Source organism: Euprymna scolopes, chromosome 6 (assembly GCF_053919585.1).
Source record: "Euprymna scolopes isolate OS-2025 chromosome 6, ASM5391958v1, whole genome shotgun sequence".
In the NCBI taxonomy this organism is placed as follows: Eukaryota; Metazoa; Mollusca; class Cephalopoda; order Sepiida; family Sepiolidae; genus Euprymna; species Euprymna scolopes.
Window position 1 is genome coordinate 169,840,352 of NC_136487.1, and position 25,900 is coordinate 169,866,251.

The 25,900-nt window shown below is 32.5% G+C and overlaps 1 protein-coding gene across 6 annotated transcripts in view; it reads left to right on the plus strand.

Moving 5' to 3' along the window:
- The window catches only part of LOC145278100 (protein amalgam-like), a 518,373-nt gene that overhangs the window by 397,042 nt on the left and 95,431 nt on the right, over positions 1-25,900 (plus strand). For all 6 annotated transcript variants that reach the window (XM_080130363.1, XM_080130367.1, XM_080130365.1 and 3 more), the window contains exon 8: positions 18,555-18,759. In XM_080130363.1, the coding sequence (XP_079986489.1) occupies positions 18,555-18,759 (205 nt within the window). The remainder of the gene's footprint in view (positions 1-18,554; positions 18,760-25,900) is intronic.

The window sequence follows — 25,900 nt, forward strand, 5'->3', positions numbered from 1 at the left end:
GGCGACTAAACTGCTTCACCCACCAGACTTGTTTGGTGAGGAAGGTGGCTATTCTCCCTGAAGGATTAAAAACAAGACCTTCCAAATGGCTAATGAACCGATTTTCGAGGTCAACGGTTGACTAGCACAGTGCATGTTTGTGTGTATGTATGCGTGTGTTCGGGTGGAAAGCGCTCCCGTAAGCCCTGGTGAAGGCAACCTTTCTAGGAGAAGCAAATCTCTGATTAAAAAAAAAAAAAAACATAAAGCGGGAGACCTGTAACCGCATTACGCTGGGCTGCAGTTTAACTTGTTGCTGGCGATCTTGCTCTTGCTTGTTGCTGGATCACATCATTTTGAACCGAGAGAGAGATGAGTTGCCATACAAAGCTAAGACTCTGTAACATCATCTGTGTATAGATACTACCTAAGACATTTGTCGATAAACATGTATATTCTGTGAAAACATAGTTCATATAAACTTGCCCTAAGTGAAAAAAGCTCAATGTGATTCGGAACACTATAATAAGTTATTGAAAAAAGTCTATATTCCAAAGTCCATGGTCTTGACCATCACAAAATTCATTCCTCTTCTTCAGATGAAATACACACTTCTTTACGGTATCTGTTTTGTAGCAAACAATATAATCACTTAATTAGATTTATCAATTATGCCTTTAACTCATGAGAAGAAATAACAACACTCAATCCATTAAACGAGATAAAATGTGTGTTCGACGTGATTAAACAGTCGAAAATTGTAGAAGGCTTTAATACGTTATAATATGTTTACATTACGCCATTTTGAATTTAGAAATAAATTCAGTAAAGCCCATCTATTTGTACTAAAAATGTATAATAATTTAGGAATATTCTGCTAGAAATGTTCTATTTATTATTAAATTCGATATTCATATTTATTATTAAATTCGATATTCATGTATTAATATATCCACATTTACCCAAATAACATCAATAATTATAATCTATTTCCATATACGAAACTAAACAACAACAAATAAATTTCTTTCAAATTCCCCGTTATATTAAATTATTTATTAATCTGATTTTAAAACTATACCCAACTTTAATGGTGATAAAAAATTATTTCTACATGAATAATAATTCTTACAATTACTTAATTCTGAAACACTTATTAAATTTAAGTTTAATTTATAATCCATTACCATAATTTTTTACTTTATTTGAAAAAAAACGTAACATTTTATTTAATTGTAAGAAAAACAGAGCTATCGCCTTTGAACAAACACCACAGAAATAGCCACTCGATTTATTTACCATTTGTTCTTTTATAATACTGAACAAATGCCCATTTAATTTTCTAATAAATAATCTATATACATAAAGATGTAATTTGTGGTTTGTTAAAAGTGAATAAAACCATATTTCTACGTTACCAATTTACTTGAAAATTTCAGAAAATCTATTTTAAAGTCAAAGAATGTTTGCATGTTAGTAAAATAATTTAACATTGCGAATTATAAAAATATTAAATTATAAATGAAAATATTTTTCGTAACTGCGAGATTGTCCCCATTTTATTTCCGGTAGAAATGAGCCTTTCACTTATTGAGATAAGTATTATTTGTATTAATTTTTATGATACTCATGCAGAGAGTGATCCGTGCTGAAATAATAACGTTATTATTTAAAAAAGTCATTCTTAACATGGGGAGGAGAGGATGTGTTGTACCTATTCTGTACTTAAACTTACAATTGAATAAAATAAAACCTATCGTAAAACTTTAATTTGGAAATACGATTTAAAAAATAGCGCGGATCACTCTCTGCATTTTTTCCTTTTATTATTCTTAAAGAGTAAAACTTTTCTTATTCATGAAAAGAGTTAAGCCTACGTAAATAAATGAATAAATAAATGTTTGCACACGTGACAAATTATCAATAAATGATTTAGTTACTTTTTTAAATTATTTACGAAAAGAGTTAACGTAAATAATATTTGTAAAAGTAAGTGCTAAAGTGCCGTAGTTGTACTCCCATGCGTAATTTCTATACTTATACGTTTTTGGATTTTGTTTCACTGGAGTATTATTGATTGGACACTAATTAAACAGATTATTTAAAAAAAAATTAAAAAAGAAATCATTATTTCGACATTTGAGAGTGGTGCTCACTTTTTAGTTACAACGTTCTGATAAATCAGTCACCCATTTTGTAAGCAATAAAAACGCTGTATATCAAAACCATAGAAAGTAAAAAATAATATAAGTCTCTACCGCATTTGTAAGTCAGAAATATATTTGTTTCTCAAAGAAAAAAATAGATGGAACATGACTTTTTTATTGTTTTTATGAAAATAAAGTTTCGAGTTTTGATTTTTTTTTTTTTACTTATTTAGTTAAAATTCAGTTTGTGTGTGATTTTTTTTAAATAATTTGTTTTATGAAAGGTGAGGTTTTTTTTTTTTGGTTTTTTTCAAAACTTTTGTTTTTTTAATTTTTTTTTAAGTATTATACATTTCACTAACATGCTGGAGAAATGTTGGTGCTAATGCAGAGAGTGATCCGCGCTATTTTTTAAATCGTATTTCCACTTTTAATTAAAGTTTTATGATATGTTTCTTTTTATTCAATTGTAAGGTTAAAATAAAGAATAGGTACAACACACCCTACACTCCCCATATTAAGAATGGCTTTTAAAATAATAACATTATTATTTCAGCACGGATCACTCTCTGCATGAGTACCGAAATGTTTAATAATTAGGTATTTTTTTAGATTAGGTCCACCTCCACAATTTTCCTTTAAATGACTACATGTGTAAGTTTTCGAGTATGCTGAATACGGAAATTGCATTGACATTTTGCGGAAATCAGTAGTTATAAAGATATAAACAGTTATGTTATGCATTGAATTCTTTGGCGGACATCTTTTTACGCGCGCACGCGCCAAAAACAAATGCACACGCGTAAAAAAAGATGGCCGCCAAAGACTACAATGCATAATACAACTTTTTATATCCTGATAATTATTATTTCTGCAAAGTTTCAATGCTATTTTCGTATTCAGCATATTCGAAAACAATTACAAGTCGTCATTTAAAAGAAAATTGACGAGGTGGACCTAATCTAAAAATTTACCAATAATTTTCCATCCGTACGCCTCCCGGTACATTGCTTCCTCAACATGCGACCATTTTATATCTCCCGAAGACACTTCCGTATTTAGCCAAAAAAAAAAAAGAGGGGTGACCGATTTACCAGAACGTGGTAACAAAAAGATGAGTACACGTTTCAAATGTTGAAATATTTTTTTTTCAATTTTTTTTCATAGTCTGGTTAGTGTTCAATCAATAATAATCCAGAGAAAACATTTCAAAAAACCTACCAGTATAGAAATTCGCATGGGGGCGATAGTTGTATAACTCCGCCACGTAAGTAAATAAATAAAAAAGTTCCGTGCGCATTTTTTTTTATTACATTTTCACCCCAAACAAGGCAGATTGCCACTTTGGTGTAGTGGGCTACTATAAGGGGAAACATCTACTGGGGTACTATGTAGGGATTTGGGCAGCAAGATGCTGGTTCACGTTGCACTTTAACTTCTGCATGTCAGTACAGTTAGGGAAGAAGGGACCTGGAATGGAATTCCAAAGTCTAGCGGTTCTGGGAAAGAAACTACCGTAGTAAAAAGATATTTTACATCTAGGGATCTCTACAGTGTGGGGGTGGGATTTTGCAGCTTGTCGGGTCTGTCAAGGGTGTTCACGTCGTAGGGGCACAAGTACTTGCAGTTCATCAGAGCATTCACTATTAAAATACTTGTAAAACAGGCAGAGGGATGCAACATTTCGTCAATGGGACAGAGGCTGAAGCTTAGATGCCAGTTCAGGGCCTATCAGATTTGCGACACTCTTTTGAACCCTGTCAAGGAGCGAGAGACTAGTAGCCGATGCACCAGCCCAAATATCACAACAATACTCCATGCATGGGCGAATGGTTGCCTTATAGAGGTACAGGATACTTTCGGGTGTTAGTATTTTTCTAGCACGGTAGAGAGAGCCCACCTTCCTTGCAGCGGCCCTGGCAATGCCCTCGATGTAATTGTTCCAACTCATGTTTCCTGTGAACGTTAGGCCAAGAAGTTTGAAAGACGTACTCTCAGATAGAGAGTCGTTGGTCATTGCTATAGCTGGTAGAGAAGGTTTCTTGTAATTATTGAATGAATCCAGTTTAGTCTTGGTGGCATTGAACGTGACCATCCATTTTTGCCCCCATTCCACTACTGATTGGAGGTCATCCTCTAGTGTTTCTGCCATTACTTTAGATATATGTTGATTTGTTTTCCTGTCGTGCCTGCTATAGAGTGTGGTGTCATCAGGATATATACCCATCTCAGAGGCAATTTTTTCGGGGAGGTCATTTCTGAATATACGGAACAGTAGATGTACAAGGATAGATCCCCGGGGCACTCCTGCATTTATATCATATTGTTTAGATGTACGACCGTTGACGACAACCTGGATTTTTCTCTTATCTAAGAAGGATGTAATTATGGTAAGTATTCTACCAGTGATACAGTATGATCTAATGTTACTGAGGAGACCCACATGCCATACCCTGTCAAACGCCTTAGATATATCTAAAGCTACCGCTCTGCCCTCTCCCGCTTTGTACAGTGAAGGTATATGCGTTCAGAGATTACAGTGACGATGTCTGCTGTGGAACGGGTTTGTCTAAATCCATATTGTTGGTCGGTCAGAAGTTTAGAATCTATAAGGTACTGCACAAGAGCATGGTTTATTAAGGTCTCAAATATTTTGGCAAAAAGTGGGAGGAGGCTAATAGGGCGATAATTTAATGGGTCAGTTGTTTCGCCAGAATTCTTGAATACTGGTACAACGGAAGCAGTTTTCTAACAGCCCGGACAGCAAGATTCATTAAGGGCCTTGTTGTAGAGTTTGGAGAGAACTGAAGCTACTTCGGCTGAGCAATTTTAAATAGCACAGCGGGGATGAGATGGGATCCACATGCTATTGAAGTGGCAAGGTGTTTTATGATAGCATGCACCTGAGCAGGGCTGATTTTTAGATCGTCTAGCGTGGCGTCTGTCCGCATAGGAAATTGAGGTAAGCGGTGGTTGGAAGGGCCCAGTGTTAGTCTTTTCGGTTGCTGAGCAAACAACCTCGTGATTGTTGGTTAGTGGGGGAATTGTTGATTGCCCATTATTTACTACACTGTTGTAGATTTTCCAGAAGTCACGAGTTCCTAGTTTTTGTGCTTCGATGCGTTTTTTAGTGGTTTCCGTAAATTCCCTCTTTGCTGTCGCTATTTCTTTCTTAACGCTACTTCTAACTTCTATGTACTTCTGTCTGTTTGAACTGGACTTATGTCGGTTAAACCTGCGGAATGCATGATGCCTTTGAGCAATGGCAGTTGCGCAAGTCGAAGTAAACCATTGGGGAGAGTGGGGCTTGCTATAGAATTCTCGCATGGGAACATGCGCTTCGATTGCAGTTTTGAACCATTCAGCGTCTCGTTTGCACACTGTTCAGCAGGAAGAGAAAACATATTTCACCATAGGGCGTCTCTGATAAGATCTCTGATGGCTTCCCAGTCAGCCTTTGTATAATATCTCGTTTTTTTAGCACTGGCTCTTCAGTTTTGGGTCTAGAGTTTAGGGCGATTTCAACCATTATCTCTGCATGATCAGCGTTCCTAAGTGGGCTGTCGGCTTTCGTTATACAATCATCAGGAACTGTGGTCAAAAACAGATCTAAAAGTGATGCGTGTTGTTCTTCCTGATCAGGGAAACGGGTTGGAAAAGTAACAATTTGTGATAGGGAGTGAGATATAGAGAAGCTATGAGTTGCGGTGCCCGCTACATCTGTGTAAGTAGAGAATCCAAGCCAGTTTTTGTGATGGACATTAAAGTCACCAAATACATTACTTGGGCGCTAGTGTCGAAGGAGAGTGCATGCGTTTGTCTTGACTAGGGGGGACTAAGGGAACGACCCTTAAATAATTCTGCGCGTCGCCATGGAAATCAGCGCCCAATGAGTACCAAAATAGTTTTCATGATATGAAGAATTTTTTTTCGGAAAGAGTGTGATCACTCTTCCATGTAAATTTAACTTGAAATGAGCACCCATTTTCTGGCCACCATGGGAAGGGACATTTATTTTCGTATTTATTGGCTTAAAGTTTTTTTGACAAGGCAGTTTGGTACGCGAGTGCATATTTAACAGTTTTTTTTATGCTCACGCGTAGCATAAATAAAGGCTACGTCTGTGAAATGGAAAATTATCCCAGAGTTCAGGGGTTATTACCATGCAAAAGAAATCAAACAAAAAACTTTTTAGCCAAGAAACACACAGAAAAATAAAAAAAACATAGCATCCATTTTTCTTTCTATCGAATTCAATTGCTATTTTTATTGAAAACTATTTTCCCCCGGATGTTTGATATGATTTGTAGACTTCGGTGTGCTAAAAACGAATCTGGTAACCGTTTCCGTTGCAAAAAAATAGTTTTTATGATATGAAGAAATTACTTATTCGAAAAGTGGGCGATCACTTTTCCATGTAAATTAAACTTTAAATGAACACCCACTGTCTAGCCACCTGAGAGAGGGGGATTTTCCCATGTTTATTGGCTAAACAGCTTTCGTTTATGCTCACGCATGGCGTAAACGAAGGCAACGGCTGTTAAATGGAAAATAGTCCCAGAGTTCAGGGGTTCTTACCAAACAAAAGAAATCAAACAAAGAACTTTTTAGCCAAGAAACACGCAGAAAAATGCCCTTCTCTCAGGTGGCCAGAAAGTGGGTGCTCATTCTAAGTTAAATTTACATTGAAAAGAGATCACCCACTTTTCGAAAAAGTAATTTAATGAATATCATGAAAACTTTATTTTTGCTACGGACACGTTTTGCAGATTCGTTTTTAGCACACCAAAATCTACAATAAAATATTTCGTTATATACGAATGTGAAACGGCCTTTAAAGTAAAATAATTCCGGATTTTTTGGAGCAGATTTGCCGTTTAGTTGTACAAATATCCTCAAACCAGGTAATCACTAAAAGGCACTTTAAAAAGTCGTCACCTCTACCGAGCAAAATTTAAAAACCACCGATTATATGCCAGCCTACGTCATGATAACATATATTGAGTGAGTTCCTAACAGTATTTTGCATAGTTTTTTAGTTTAAACTCATTTTCCCAAAATTTCCCCAAACTTAACCTGTGCGATACAGTCTGCCACCATTTGTATTTTTCAGATATACCGATAAACATTGAATGTTTTTGAATCGAGTATACATTACATAAAAACGCTAAAACTTTATCCAGTTAGGTAGAACATTTACTTTTCTTGCCTTTGATAACATTTATTTGTTATATATTTATTTTTTGACAACTTTTTTGTATCTGTGTTTAGTAATACAAACTCTTTTCATTTAATGTAACGTTTAGTCGGCTTAAAAACAGTGTTTATCGGTGTATTTGACAGCTACAAATATTGGCGGACATTGTTGATTACTTTAAGTTAGAGAAAGTGAGATAAAACTAAAAAAAAATATGCAAAATACGGTCAGAAACCCAGCGATTATGCCAGCCTATGTCATGGTAACATATATTTGTGGCGTTTCAGACACTGTTTTGTATAGTTTTTAGTTGTCAACTTACTTTCCCAAACTATACGTATTCAACAGAGTCTGCGACCATTTCTGTTTTTCGAGCCGATTAAACATTTTACGTTACATAAAGACACTAAACAATTATCCAGTTAGGTAGAAACGTAACTTACCTTACATTTGCTTTAATTTATTTGTTTTTGGACAACTTTTTCGAATCTGTGTATAGTAACCCTCCCATCAACCAAATATTAATTACTAACTCACATTTTCGTATACAGAAAACAACAAAAACACATTTAGCGTTTCAACATTTTTGCTACGTTCGGCTTCATCCACTGATTGTTGGTCGAGTCCAAACCATCAATGATTGACAGAAACTCCCGAGGATCCAGATCAAATTTTGCGAGAGTACACTTTTTTTTATTCATTTTCGCCTTCTTTTTCACTTTTTGGAGTGGATTGCTCTACTAAGAATATAAGAAACATGCATTTTTCTCTTTTTATTAAATTTTTACATTACACCAAATTGAGCCACTGCAACGAGGGGCAGGGTACAGCTAGTATTTATATAATTATAATTGCTGTAATATTATATTATTCATTGATTTATTTAGTGTATATGATACATTAATTAACTGATATGTTAAATATAAAATGTTAGTATTAAAGACATTTCTATATAAAATATACATTTATGAATTTAATCGATTTATAATTAATTTCTGCTTTATATCGAATTAAAAATTCATTAGTTCTTACACCTACATTTCTTTTATCTTTAATTTATCAATATTAATATTACCAATATATTAATTATTTTATAGCTAATATTTCAACGTTCACATTTTACGTGTTTTTACTTATCTAATATTCTCCAATTGAACAATTTTCGAACTATGCATATAGTTAATTTTACTTCTAGTTTAACATTAAATAGATCCTAAATCTCATTATGCTAAGATCAAAAATATCCTAATCATAAAATATATGGTATTTAAATTAGATAAATAAATATTTAGATGAAATCTAATTCCTATTTTACTGTTAATTATTTCATAATTATACATGTTATTTATACATGATATTGCACCATACATTTACCTCTCACTAACCTTTACTTAACCCCCTGCCATTTACATGTATTTTTAATATTTAACCTATTAATTCCAACGTAGTTCAGTATCATTAAATATACAAATCTACACTTGTTTTGTGAATTTTTGATATACGATTCTAATCATGTATGGTCCCTTATATATATATATATATATATATATATATATATATATATATATATATATATATATATATACTAGTTTGAGCACTCAGAATCGGTAAATATGTAAACAAACATAAAAGAGTGAAACTAATTTTTTTATAAAGTCTAAATATTTGTAGATTAGTCGGGCAATATGTAAACATTGTATAGATAACTGATGTCTATTTATCCTTGTTACGGGCTTATATATATATATATATATATATATATATATATATATATATATATATATATATATATATGCGTGCGTGTGAGTGTGTGTTAACATTATTTCTCTAGTTCTTAAATGTGCGTATAACATTCTGTTAATTGTCTTTAGTGATCGTGTGTGTAGATTTATTTTATAACAGTGTGTACTCATGCTATTGAAAAGTATTACTTACACAGACAGTCTTTACTAACGAGACGGATATAATTGTCGGTAGGATCACCATCAAAATACATATACTTTATATAAGTTTATTCTTTTTTCTTAAATTATGATGCTTCTTATTCGAAAAGTGATTCGCCAAGACGTGAATTATATTTGGATATAATCAATTATTTTCATGCTGGCTTCGGACAAACTTCTTGCATGCACTTTTTACATCTATATTTAAACTCTTTTCCTCTATAATATATGTATTCATATATATGTCATTTTCATTGCATTCTGATATAAAATGCGATACGAAATGTAATATATATATATATATATATATATATATATATATATATATATATATATATATATATTGCATCGAGCTTAATTATTTTCTTAGGTAATGCTCAATATGTTTGTAGAGCTAGGCAGTAACTTCTAAAAATATGTTCATGGCAATTAATTTCCGCGGAGATGTCCGCATTTTATTCACTGAGAACAGTTTCATTATAATATGAAAATATACCAATCGAATTGGTCATTGTCGCAGTTTTATTATTAGCAAGTGAATACGTTTGTTTTTTCTTTGGAATCATTGACAATAGACAATAGAAAATATTTTCTATTGAGATAATTTCATGTGGTTTCCAAGTAACAGAGTTTTCTAGAGAGACATCTGTTTATTTGCTTCAATACTTGAGTAAATATCCAACGTTCACCATTCCATCCGGTCATATTAGCGTAATCCGATCCGGCCAGGACAACGTTAATAACCGGACTCTTAATTGTCCTCTACCTTGTATACATCTATACTCCCGATGGAATCTTGGATAACAGTCAGTTTACAAAGATTCCAGCTGTGTCCAAGAAAATAGTCTCATGTTTGTTCTTCACTGAATGGTGATTGTGTTTGCGAACTTAACAAGTCATATTATTCAGCATTTCGGCTCGTTTTAAACTTATTTTTTCTATGGATTCTGTTTTGCGTCTGACAGAATAAAAATAAATAGAAATCTGAGTAGATCGAAATAGAATGTGTTGATCGTCAAGGAAACAGTGAAAATGAGAAATAAAGTGTGAAAATAAATGGAGAATTACAGAAAGTAAGGAATAAAAGTGATACATAGTATAAATGAGGCAAGAAAAGGCGGGGGAATAGAAGTAAGGACAGGACAAACAACGGAAAAATGAACACGAAAAAGAAGGAACGCCGAATAGAATAAAGCTATTTTCGGCCTAGCTTGCACTGGCGTAAGAATTTGCTTTTTATTACCATCTTGTATTCAATGTTCTGTAAAGAAGAATAATTGTTTGAAAACTATGGTAAGTAAAAAATGGGATAGAGTTAAAAACTCCATTTAACAGGATATATAACATATAGGTAGTATAAAGAGAACTTATTTAAAAATTCATTTGAAATTGAAATGAAAAATTCCGGAAGACAATTCTTTCTCCAAATAATAAATGAAAACGATAGATAGTTTCTTTAATTTGGAGGCAGATATTACACCATTTAATGTCCATAAAATACGCAGTTCATTGTTTGCAAATGAGCTTTATCTAAGTATTAAATTCTATTTTATTTTTCTGATTGCTGTCCAATATGATATAACTTATGCGAATGAAAATTTCAGGACTCCAATTAAAAAAAAAATGGGCAAATTTAAGATATTATGAAGTGGCAATTTATTTTGAAAATTCTTAAAAAAATAAGGATCTTTTATTACGGAGATTGCCTCCTGTCTAATATCAAATAATGCTTAGACGTCTAACGAACCCGCTGTTCGAAAATATTCGAAAAAATTGTAACGCAGAAAAGAATTAGAATTACATGTAGTAATTCTGATATATATATATATATATATATATATATATATATATATATGATATAATACTCCACTTCCCTATCTTTTTATGATTGCTCATAGGGAATTATTTATTTTCCACGGAATCTATTACGAATAACGGTTAGTTAAGTTTCATTAATTAAATATAAAATCACAATTTCAATTCGTGCTTATTACCTAGAGATCATTTTAAAAAAATATTAAATAAACTGTTTACTGGAACTGCCCCATATCATATGGTGTCATGTAAATTGCAATATCTGTTAATTATATCATGTAGCTTTCCATCACCATTTTGCACACATTCAGTCGAGATAATAAAATACTACATTACATCATAGGAGCAACACTATAACAATCGCCACATTGTAAGAGGAAATGGTTCCTCTTTTTCTTCCTCAACATTCTGATATTCAACGGCTAGCAGTAGTCACTGGGAGGAATTCTACATATTCCACATATTCTCTGATGACATCGACCATAACTGGCTTATCCATACATGCATCCAACATAATCTTTCTGATTTCGATTCATAAATAACAAAGCCTTCCTCGTTAAAAGCCATCAATTCTGATTAGTTGAGCTCTGATAATTATCATATTCCGAAATCCAGTTCTTCACTTTAGAAGCGGAAAGTTACAAACATCAAAATATGGCGCCACTAAGAGACATTGTTTGATCCGACTGTTAGTTCATTTCATACATAGGTCATTTCAGTAATGTAGGATAAATAAAAAAGAAACAAGAGAGTTAAAATCATTAAAAGAATGTTCAAAAACGAGTTTACAATATTTTAAACACGCCATTCACTATTATAATCCCTTTCGTGATCGTCGATCCCGGCTTCAAGACAACAACAAAAAATTACACAGCCATGGCGATCGAGTAATTTTCCATCTTACATACTTAATGATTCAAGCTGGGATTTATTTTCCTATATTGTTTTTTTGAAAAAAAATTGTTTATATATATATATATATATATATATATATATATATATATAAATTCCACCGCCAAACAACGTCGCAGCCCACAAGAGCCATGACAGTCAAAGAACCGGAAGTCCAACACTCCAGTTTCGCCCTCATTTGGGCTCATGTTAGACACATCCGAACTCAGGATTCGAAACCCGAGCCTCTTGTATGCAAGGCAATCACTCTACCAACTGAGCAAACGTCCTGCACACAAGAATTTCTATTAACCAACACAGATCAAGCAAACCGCGCCGAAATCCGACTGTGAAATGAACCTACTTCCTCTCAACAAGGGACGCGGTCATCCAACCAGCTAATAACCCCAAGTCAATGTCTCAGAAGTAGGAGTTTTAACTCGAAAGAACGATGCCATCCAGCAATGCTAACCAAACGAGCAACTTATGATAGGATTTTCAAAATGTGAGAGATTGTATATAATAAATTCTACAGCCAAACAACGTCGCAGCTCACAAGAGCCATGACAGTCAAAGAACCGGACGTCCAAGACTCGAGTTTCGCCCTCATTTGGGTCCATCAGTTAGACACATACGAAATAAGGATTCAAAACCCGAGCCTCTTGCATGCAAGGCGCGCACTCTACCAACTGAGCAAACGCCCTGCACACAAATATATATAATTTAGCAGATCAGTGGATACATAAAATATATTATAATTAGCGATAACAGAAAAGAACCAATCTAAGAATGCACCTTCGCTAGTGGGTAGTCTTGATATCGATATTAGCTTCTATTTGCGAAAGCCAGAAGCTAATTTATTCAATATATTTTAATGTTTCACTGAATAGCTCCCCATTAATTGTAATATAAAACTAATTGAATTCAGGGGAATCTAAGTCATTAACTTTTAAACGACCAAAAAATAATGGATAGTACAGTGTCAAATTATCTATGAAAAATGTTCTGCTTATACTTATAAAAATATCAGCATGCTATTTTAGCGGAAACAAATAGTAATGTGGAAACTTTAACCTCCGATAGAAGACAATGTACCATTTATGGAGAGCTTGGCACATGTTCTTTAGTGAAGAAGCAGAAAAGTGCATATAATAACAGCAATATATAACTATAATGGGCAGAGCCTGTAGACATTAAAGAGTCAGAGAAACATTTTATAGGACATCAACTGGGACGAATCCACGTACGTTTCGTCGAAAGTTGAATCTTTAAAATCATATAGCATCCACCCAAATAGCGTGTCAACACTTTGGAGACTGCAACGTCTTGCCCTAAGGGTTTGGATCTTAATTTCAGCGGCTTCTCTCATAACTTATTCAACTTATTTTCCAGCAGGAATATACTCATGTATATATATATATCGAATTAATTCTTGGTGATTATATGATTTGCACGTCCACAAAGAATCCTGTTAGCCGACATGTAGGTATTATCATAGATTACACCCATATTTTTTCCTTAAAGCATATTAACTTTTATTTATCTAAACGTCTTCTTGTTATGGTTTACAGAATCTAGTCAAACTAAATTCCTAAAAGGACATACACTTCTTTTTTCTCCTGAGATTTCATTTTTTTAAACAAATCTAATTAAATCTATAAGGAAATAAGATGTTGAGATAATCTAAAAATACCCCGGATGTGCTATGCAAAAATGTGCGAGATATTGTTCCCGGTAAATTCATAGGCAATGATAAGAGTCATTAGATCTACCACAGGGATCTATAGATATTTTATAGTTTAGTGTACTAGTAAAAAAAAAACCTACTTAGCAACACATTTTCCCGTGGCGATAGATCAATATAATTGCGTTTCAAAACTATTTTTCCAGCATTTTTATTTTATCCTGAGAAATAATGTTTTTTTATTGTATTTTTATTATGGCCGGTATCGACTGTCGCCGCCTAAAAATAATTATATTTCTTTTCAATGCTAACACTATCGAACAGTAATTCATATATTATTTTAAAAAGTTCACTATTTTTTTCTTTGTAGAATCAATTGTCCCCTTGCAATCATGTATATTTCTGAGGATCAAGCATTGATCACATGTCTAATGTATTGCATAGTCTTTATATTTACATAGTCTTTATATTTACAGGTTGTTACTGCAGTACAAATTGTTTGCAGAAAGCGGTACTAAATATAATGCAAGCTTATTGGCTAGTTGTGATGATATATATATATATATATATATATATATATATATATATATATATATATATATATATATAGTAAGTTATAAAATATATATGGCGGTTAAGCTGCACTGAATATTCCGCGTTTCATCCACTCTAGGACTCTTCAGGCTTAATCGCCATATATAGTTTGTAACTTACTAACTAGCTCTACCTAAGTATTGAGCAGTTTTGAAGTAAATACTTAAAGTTTACGCAGAAATTTATACTTTAGTATATTTATTCTATGTGAGCAAATTAAGTAGTTATATATATATATATATATATATATATATATATATATATATATATATATATATATATATATATATATATATATATAGCACGTGAAGACAATTGTATCAACACTAAATAAATAATGGAAAATACATTTTCATTTGTACTGGTTATACAGGGAATTTTATTTATTATATTATGTATAATCAAATGCAGAAATACAATTCACCTATAGCCCTTAGTTCCTTCGACTTTCCTGTTTAGTAAATCAAGCTTGCATGTATTTATTATCTTAATTAGAATTCATTATTTAAAGAATATTATTTATTGATTTATTTTATTGCGGACTATTATCCTCATCTTTCTTAGATGTTTTTTCACGAGGTTGTGGCCAACTATTACTGTGTCATTCGCCAGGTGGTTACCGCGACGGGATAGGAACTCCAGCAATCCTAACTGCGTTCTCAGCATTTACTACCATCCATCGTTGTATCTTTACCATGTTTTGGCCAAGTAAGCCTCTGGCCCGCTTCGGGTAGGATAATTCTCACCTAGATCCGTAGATATTCAACATCAACTGCCGCAGTGGAGAGAGACGTTGAATATCTACCGTTCCAGGCGAGAATTGTCTGAAGATAGCAATTTCAATCCTACCCAAAGCTGATCAGAGCCATACTTAGCGAGAACAGTTATTGATAGAAGTAATTGCTGTAAATGAAGTTAGTAGATCCGGAGTCCTACCCAGGCGCAGTTACAACCTGAAGAAGGCCCGAAGAATAGTTGGCCGAAACGCCGCAAAATAACGTCTAAGAAAGATGAAGATAATAGTTCCCAATAAAATAAATTAGATTGCATTTATGGGAGTTTCTATGCAGTGTTCTGGCAGACGTATTATTACTCATGTAACAAATTGTTTTCCGTCTTGCGGTTCGTTTCGGTGTAAAATCTGAATTCCCACAAGTCACGAAGAAGCGTTTGCATCACATCGCGTAAATCTATGTTTATTTATGAATTTAATTGGCAGTGCTCAGCTGGTTATGTGAGTCGAAACTCCTTGAACTTGCAGACACGCATCAACCAATGTAACCGACCGAAATAAGTCTAGGAAAGCAACACCGATTTCGCCTTTCTATTGATTTCGAATCCGACATTAACAGATATTAAACTAAAAATCCAGTTGTGCCAAGTCTATAAAATGAATTGTTTAAGAATATTACACCAGTCTGACTGTCAATTTAAGTTTAAAAAAAAATTAAGTCAGATTAAATTCTTTCACACAAGCCGTCGCGTTCCCCACAGAGAGAATTCGTTAATCATTATACTTGCTATGAGTTATATCTTAATCGTTTTTATACATCCTCAAACGTAATGGTACATATCTATATATCTATAAAAGTCAAAATGTATGTTTGTATGCCTGTCTGTCTGTGTGTATGTCATTCCCTAGACAATAACTCTGTCAATTTTTAGTCTACAGATCGAAATTTGATATACAGGGCATTGAGATTGGGGGAAATCTTTGTAATTCGTCTTCAACCAGATATTTGGCTGTTAAGGGGTCAAATTTCAACGAGTTTACCTTTGAGAACGCCTCCGCCAATTTTGGGTATAAACACATGAAATTTTAGACATAGGTTCCTTAGGCATGGATATAACTTCGTAACTTTTTTTTGCAGCCCAAAACAATAAAGGTCGAGGGGTCATAATAGGTGTCAAATTTAAATAAACAATAATGCGGTCTCTACCAAGTAACTCAGACAATTTCTGGTCTAAACATTTGAAATTTTACATAAAGAGTATTCATAGATAGGGCAAGATTTTATATCTGTTTGGGTCGAAAATTTTAACTACTAATATAAAAATGTATGTATGTATGTTTGCATGTCTGCCTAAAGCTTCTGGCAGATGCGACGGGTTTTCACAGGATCAGTATCGTTTTGAAGCTTGACCCTTCAGACGACAAATACCGAAAAATTTGCTATAAACATTTATTTCTTTATCCTCAATTGGGGCAGTTTTCTACAGAGAGGTGTCGCTTTTTTCGCCGATATTTTAAAAGTCATACCCTCTTTTCGATTGGCTAGCCTTAATTGAAACCTACGTAAATTCCAGTCTGGCGGTGGTTGTAACAGTAAAGACGTCAGCTTTTTCCGTTCTTTTCCTACTTCACGGTACGGATTCGAGCCTGTCTTTCTACTACCACTTTTTTTTTTTTATCTCAACACACATCTCCAAACACCCTGGCAACGCCGGGAACCTATGCTAGTATGTTCTATTATTGCAAAAATATTTCACTGTAGTGTTCGAATATATAGTTAAGTGACAGAATTAGTACTTTATAAATGTTTTAAGCTTCACCGCTCACTCATATTTCGACTAAATTTCACACACTTATAACAGTTAATGGAGCACATGCTCAGTCATATAGTGAAAAACATTTATTCTTTCAGTAAAACAACAGTTATGATGAATTTTCTGATGTTCAAAATCGTAAAAATATGTCAGGATATGAGCGACAATTTTTCTGACTGATTTCCATAGCAACAAAGTCGTTTAAGCGACTACTGTTACTACTAATTCACTGCTGTCGCGAATATAATGTAAAATGTGAAACAGAATTAAAGCATAAATGGAGTATATTTAGGGGAGTTTTATTGAAAGCAGATGATTGGCGTGCATTGATATTGCATATGTGTTTATGGAGGATAAAATAAGACTGAAATTAAACAAAGAAGAAGTTAATTTACAGGAATTCTGGAAAAATCATGGATTACAATAGAAATACAAGCATAAAAAGTAATTAAGATTAAACATGGACAAGTAAAGGAGAATATATTCATAGTAAATATGCAGTAAATTCATTAAATAAATAGTGCAGCATTACGAATAAAAAACAATGTTTAACATTATATTATCAACATTTTAAGTTATGAATTGATATGTTTTACCAGAATATTTTGTTATTTTCTATTCCCGTTTTAAGAATCAGACCTTTACTTTTCCAAGTAAAAGCTTACCATATTACTTTTCATGTTCGCATTTTTCTATTGTAATATATATGTAGATATATATATATATATATATATATATATATATATATATATATATATATATAAATAGCTATATATACATATATATAGATGTATATATATACATCTATATATATATATACATCTATATATACATATGTATATATATATAACTATATATATATACACATATATATACATCTATATATATACATATTTACACCCCCATATATATATATAAAGATGGGAATTTGAATTTTAAGGCTCTAGAGCTTAAAACATCAAACACGCAACACTTGAAGATCTACGAAGTCAGGAATGGTACCATACAATGAGCGACCTGTTGCTCACTAGAATTTATTTTTCCGCACAGTAAGGAGAACTATCGCTGTATTTTTCCAGCCTTTGTTTAATCCTTATTTATAGAAAACTGTGTAGCTTATCTGAAACTGAAGAACCCATCTCCTTACTGTGGGTATATAATTTTTCCGGCATGGAGAAATTTATTGACATACGTAAGCTTTTGGTCCAAGTGCATTACAAACGGTTATTTATTAGAATAGCATACCGTTAATATCTGCAACATATAAAGGAAATATTCAGACCAGAAATTTACAATTTTAGACATCATAATAATGCAATGCTCAGTCCTATTAGCTCCATTGTGGCAGAATAATAAATAAAAAAAACAAGGGACATTGCATTTTGAATATCTATTGTGTATGCACACACCGGTACCCACACACACGCGCACACACACACACACACACACACACACACACACACACACACACACACACACACACACACACACACACACACACAGAAAAGCTGATTCCGGGCGTTCAACATGCTTATTCAATCATAAATAAAAATATAATTTTAAAATTTTATATTTTCGTACAATTATCTACACACGCACTCTCACAGTTACACACACACACACGTACACGCACACGCACACAAACACACACACACACACACATATATATATATATATATATATGTTTTTATTAGCACATAATCGTACATGCTGGTATTTGTCTGCTGTGCCTAACATTATTTATCTCTATTTTTCAGATCAACGATACCGAGCCCGGCCCCTGGCAGGAGACCAATGTTCCTGTGAACCCCGGAGATTATCCTAGCCACGCAGATCGCTATGTCTTGACTTTTGACATTACTGGCCTTGCTCCTGAGAGTGTCTATGAAGTGAAGATACAAGCCGAAAACGATTTTGGCTACGGCGAATTCAGTGACCTACTCACCTTTCAAACACCAATGAGTGAGTAAAAGACAGTGCCGTCGTCATGATCAGTACAATACGCGCTTGTGTCGTCTCATCCTCGTTGCTATCGTCGTAATATTTATTTGTAGTAGTAGCACAGCTGTTGTATCAATGTCTTTAATATTGCAATTATTTTCAGTGTAACTTTATGATACAAATATCGGAAAGAATGAATTCTGAATATTTGTCAATAAAATACACTATAGAATAAATAACCCTTCAGTGAGTGTTAATTAGAATATAACTAGCATTACACCATGGAAAACATTGAGATTCTATTTCAGATAAATTATTATTTTTTTATTAAACTTTCTTATATATAATATATTTAGACGTTTCTAAGTATGCCATACCGTATATCCACGAGCAATGTAAACCAATACCTGTGCCAAGAGCAACATTAATTTTATTTAGGAAATATTAACAGAAGTTCAATTGTAATGTTTATGTTGTACTAGTACCCTGGATAAAATTAGCACCGACAAAAATGCTCAACACCTACAATCCTTTCATATTTTTTAATCTATTCGATTAATTGGCTGCTATAGTTAGGGGCCCACACTAGTGCCCGAAGTGGAAGCTACACATGCTTTATCCAAGCTATTTTGTGCGTAATATATTGTAGACTACACTGAACTCCATAGGTTGCATTTATAAAATTACTCATATAAAGTGTTTTTTTTTAATCTGTTTTCTGCCAGAAACAACTATAAACACATCTCATAGCAAACATATTAAAGTATTGCTATGAGATTGGCTATTTTTTACTAATGACAAGAATTTCAGTAAATATCCTTTGACATTTTGCACGTACGCGAAAATGTACATCCTATATAAATTATTGAGGATGTTCAGAGATGCATGTTCTTGTCAGCAACGGCTGTATGAACTATTTTATATGAGGTTTGGTCTCTTTGAAGTTTATTTTCTTAGAGTAAATGAGGTATATAATAACTAATAATAAAAGTAATATTTTTTAATACTATATAAATATAGTAGCTTGAGTTAAAGATTAAAATTAACGTTTCATGTCATGCATTTAGTGTCATTTAAACCACATCGTAATTCAATAAGTAACTTATAGTGGACCGGGTACAACTGCGGACCGGATACAACTTCTAAAATGCACTAATCACGGAAGGATGCATCAAAGTTATATCAATGGTAAAAATAGGAATGTACTTTCTTTAATTGGATATCTCGATTATCAATTTTTCATACTTTCCGTATACATTCCTGCAGATAAGCTATTTTATAACACACACAGACGCATACATCCTATTCCTCTTAAATAAAGAAAAAATGCCAAGACAGTTCATAGTTTATATTGAATGAACTCTGGGACACACACACACATACAGACGCACACGAACACACCCACACACACACAAAAAGTTTATATTATAAAAAAGTAAATAGTATTCGTTTTATGGCAATGCGTTCGTGTCTAGTATTTATTAACAACTGAACTAAATTGTGCACTATCTATTTGAATATAAAATGCTAGCCTGGGTTTCTTGCGTTTCTCGAGAGTTTGACGGTGTGTGTTGAGAAAAAAATGGGTGGGAGGTAGGCAGTCTAGAACCCGTACCGCAAAAAGAGAAAAACATGAAAAACGTTATATCTTTGCCGTTACATTTATCACTAAACCGGGAGTTGTGCAGGTTTAAGTAAAGGCGAGTCAATCGAAAAAAAAACGACTGGCTTTCGGTAATATCGATGAAAAAAGAGAATATTCATTGTAAAATAGTGCCCAGGTGAGTGTGTACAAATTTATGTTTTTAACCAATTTCTCGGTATTTGTCGTCCAAAGGGGCGAGCTTCAAAACGATATCTATCTCGTGAAAATACGTCGCGTCTGTCTTGAATTTTAGGCAGACATACACACATACATAGATACGTATATTTAAACAGACAGGGGAGAGGTATATAATAGATAAGAATACCAGACATAAGGTTCAGGTTGAGAAAATCTAACGAATTGCGATTACTACTGGGACAATACTAAGGATGCCTGAAAATTGCACATATTTTATTTGTACAGGATATCATATTCAATAATTTTACCAATCTTTTTTGAGATTTAGACACAAATATAAGCGTGCATTGCTGTGCAATCGGCCACAGTTACTTTCATTTTGTTTCCCTCTAAATAAGGGAAACTGATGCAATAGTTATTCTCATATTTTCATATATTCCAGATTTTCTGTTTAACTAAACACTAAAGATATCAGCGTAACAAGACAAAGATCAATTTTATATTTAAAAATATATGGTTTTGACCCTTGTACGTTATAACTGCAAAATACTTTATACGTGACTACTGAAATGATTCCCGCTGGTATTGATCCATTTATTGAATAACTATTTACTATAGCTAGAAATAGAATTCATGTTTTAAAAATTGATAAATCGTTCATTCATAACGTCACATTAAAGTTATAAATATTGTGTTTTCGGGCGAATTTTTAGACAATCCGGATATTTTGTTAGTTATATCTTTCACTGTTGAAATTTTCAATCATATAACCCGGTTTCTCTGTCGAAAATTCATTATTCACTATCAATGCAACGTTTTCCTTTCCTGAGAGTATAGAATTTACTATTTTGAAACGAGACAAATTCTGCATTTAATTGCGCATTATTGTTTTTATGGTTTCATGACAATTAAATTCTAAAAATAAACCTAAACAATAACCATTTACATTGAAAATATTTCATAGTAAAAATTTGTCTGTAATTTATAAGAGTTGCAGTTTTCGTAAGATATTATGCTCATGACTTTTAATTCTTTTAAAGATCTGTTGAAATATGAAAATGCACCATATTTGTATATATATATATATATGTATATATATATATTAATATATATATATATATTAATATATATATATATACATATATTGTAAAGATATCTATTACTCGTTGTAAAATGTTATTAATGTAAACCTTGTATGCGAAAGTGTGTACTGTCTGATATGTTCTCAGTGTTACATTCGTCTTTAAATTTGTCCGTATATAAACGGAACAATTTATGTTTGTTTAGAATATATAACTGATCTATAACTAAATTGCAAGATATATATATATATATATATATATATATATATATATATATAAAGAAACAAATTACTTAGATTTCATGTAAAATTACTAAGATTTTATTTATCTTCCCATGTATTTGTTACGCAAATGTAAAATATTAATTTTTTCTTAACTTGCAACTTCTGACATGTTGAATTACAAAAGGGTCAAATGTATAATATCCTAGTGTTTAGGTAATAACTATATTTCATCTAATTTTTTATTCTCTGATGCAAAATATAGAACATATCGAACTTCATACACAACAAATTGTTAGAAAAATGTGGAATATAATTGAAAGAGTATATTTCCACGGTAAATACACAGATACCTATGTATGCATGTCTTTATCCATATATCTATTTATATATTACACAGTCAGTAATGGCATACACAAAAACAAATACAAACACACGCACCCACCTATATATATATATATATATATATATATATATATATATATATATATATATATATATATATATATATATATATGAGAGAGAGATATGAGAATGATAAGGCCAGAGAGACAGTTGGACAAGCAGGCAAAGGCGAGAGGGAAACTGAGAGAAAGTGAGCGAGAGAGAAGGACTATTTTACTAACGCGGTTTAGATCTCATTTACTCTCAATAAAATAAACTTCAAAGAGGACATGCCTCATATAAAATAATTCATACAAGAACATGCATCTCTGAACATCCTCAATAATTATACAGGATGAACATGTTCGCGTACGTGCAAAAGGGCAGAGGATATTTACTGAAATTCTTGTCATTAGTAAAGATAGTCAATCTTATAGTAATACTAGTATATTATCCAATACTTAAATAGACTTGCTATGAGATGTGTTTATAGTTCTTTCTGGCAGAAAACAGATTAAAAAAAAAACTTTATATACTGGAAGCCACATGCGCAAAAGCTACCTCTTATGGCTGATTATGAGGACCTAGCAATATATTGCGGTTTTATTCACCGCTAAGCATGTCTCGCGGTCCAAGTATACCTCTATAATTTTCATAAGCAATATAAACGTATACGGAAAGTATGTTGGAGTCAGAAAATAAGTTTACAGAAATTGTCTACAATGTGTAATTTTGTATGTATATAACACACACAAAGACGTGTATTTATATATGTATTTTTAATCTGCTGGTTGTGTTGTATATTTTACATGTATTACTATGTCTCTATATTTATTGCTATTGCTGTGTTACTTTCAATATTCTTTAGTATATTATTACGTATGAATATATACATATATGCGTATATTGTCTTCATTGTTTATGATTTTTCATTCTCCATTGCATGGGTACCCTTAATTTATTTCGTTTCGTCACTGTGCTTTTATTGTTTCTCTTTTTAGCATCTCCCGTGTATTTTTTTATTTGCAATTTATTACACTAATGATACTTTTATATTACTTTATTTTCCAGACAGTTTTTTTTTTTTGCTATTTTTGTTTTCAATTTTATCCTACGAAGTATTTTAGAACAACCTTTTTTTATTAATTTGCCAGTATTGTACTTTACTTTGTAGCAGCAGTTTTTCGCAAAAAGTATTTCTTTTTAATTAAATCGTTATTTTTGTTAATGCTTATACTTTTTTTTAAAAATTGTAATAATTTCAAATATTTTCTCAGGGCATTTTTCGAGGAATCCTCAAATTATAAAGAGGCCATTTTAACTGAAAGTTTGTTTTTCTTCTAGCAATTCATCTGTTTTTACGGTGTTTTCATTTTGAAGAATACATCCTAATTATTTTCATTCTCGTTTATTCCAATTATTTTTGTAATCATTAGCAACCCGACTGTTTTAAGGCATGCCATGTTCATAGCTTATAGGTCTTCAAAATTCCATACCATTTTATGCATATTTTCCACTTTCTCACTTTTTTGTTTTTCGATATTTTCTATTTTATAAAAATTTACAGACAAAATGTTCATATTTTTTAAAGCCACCGATAATAATTTTAACGACGTTTTTTTTGTTTCATCGAAGTAAAGATGAACGGATGTTTTTATTTATGAAAATAAACTGTGAATGTCTGTTTATGCCGAAACAGAACAATAAATTGAATCTCAAACTATTAAATTTTAGTATGAAATGTTTAGATTTTATAATACATTTTAATATTTTTAATATACTTCAGCGGAAAGTATATATTTGTTATTATTATTATTTCAATATATATATATATATATATATATATATATATATATATATATATATATATATATATTCGTGTCTCTTAATGTATACTTATAATATGTATGAAAATGATCGCCTTGTAAAGCTCATTTTTGGTTCAGGGTTTCTGTATGCGTTGTGTCTGGGTGTTGATATTAATTTCCAGTTGAACAATCGAACGGTTATCATAACACGGACCGCTCATTACAAGTAATTAATTAAATCTCTCTATGGTTTACATGAAAAAAAAAACGGTAACACATCACCGCTATATTTTTTAGACGACGTTCGTTACTCTTTTCTCCAGATATATTAAATATTACAACGATTGCGGATTCTTTTTGTCGTTTTGGGAAACATCGGAACTCGAACTATCTCATGGATAAAAGTATCTGTCATGGTGTGGAGTTTGCGAGGGTTACATCGACCTAATCTCACATTTCCTAGACTTCCAGAGGTGGAAACAAGGTTTTTTGATCATGCTTCGAGCAAGGCCTCCATCTCGATTGTATCGACTATAAAAGTTACACATACGCGGACATCAAAATCTTTCTGTATCTAATTACGTCATCATCAAGTAAAGAAAGAATCACAAACATCTGATGAAAACTGCCCGTACTTTGTTTATTCGGAATAAACTTACTGACGTGTGTTCTTTTGTAACATTACATTCTTATAAAAACTATAAATGATTCCGCCACTCCCTATCGATGCCTTGATATAAACGCAAATACTTTTATCCACTTCTCTCCCGTGGAACACTATTCCACTGTCCTGCTTTCGGTTGAATGCATTGTATTCTCCAAATCTAATATAAACAAATTCTTCTGAAACCGTCCTCATACATAACTAAATTTTACCAAATTTACACCATTAACGACAACTACACAACCACCTGACATTCATTAAAGGTTATATTCAATCGTCTTCTACTTAAAATTTAACAATACTACTGATAATAATAGTTCAGGAAATCTCTGCCCCGGGACTTTTTCTAATATTATATAAAGGGAGAATTTTCTTGAGATCTACAAGGTCACAGGCGATCTCCAATCACAAGTATATCCCTATCATTCGAGATGATAACATAAGGTTTTTCAAGATTTAATAATGATGAATCATTATATACTGAAAATGAATTATAATATATGTTATGTACACAGTTCAAACAATTCAACGCTCGAAAAGAATTAGCTTTATCATTATCATTTTAATTTTATCGTTCTTACCCCATTTATATTCTGTTTATTGTCGTACTATTATGATTAACCAAAAGAAAGGTGAAATCAAAAATGTAAAACGGTTAAGACTATTATCAGAGAGAGAGAGAGAGAGATAGAGATAAAGAGAGATAGATAGAGAGAAAGAGAGAGATAGAGAGAGAGAGTCCGAGTGAGAGATGCTGACTTGAGAATGACAGTTGAGCAAATCTTCTTAAACACTATTTTTTTTACAGAGGAGTAACCACATATCTACACCCGTAGGCCACTCGTAGATAAGGGTTAATGTGTATATTGTAGTCATTGGGTCAGTTGCGTAATACTCGTTTGTGGTGGATTTCTTTTATAATTAGGTTATTTAGGAGGACGGTTCAATAAGAATTGTTTACGTTACACTTGAAGACAACGATATTGTCGTCAGCGGGAAAGCACCAGTTGAACCGAGTTTTATAGATGAGTAGTTCTAAAAAAAATCGTTGTTCATGGAATCCCTGTTTAGGTTTAGAAAACGACACGAGTGGGGAGATGTATTGCTAATTTTTGATGCTGAACATGTGTTCTGTGAACGATGGACGTGAAGGGACCATAGATTGGAGTTCAATCGAACACTTATGAGGAAGGTAGCGATAGCAGACTCGCAACGTCTTC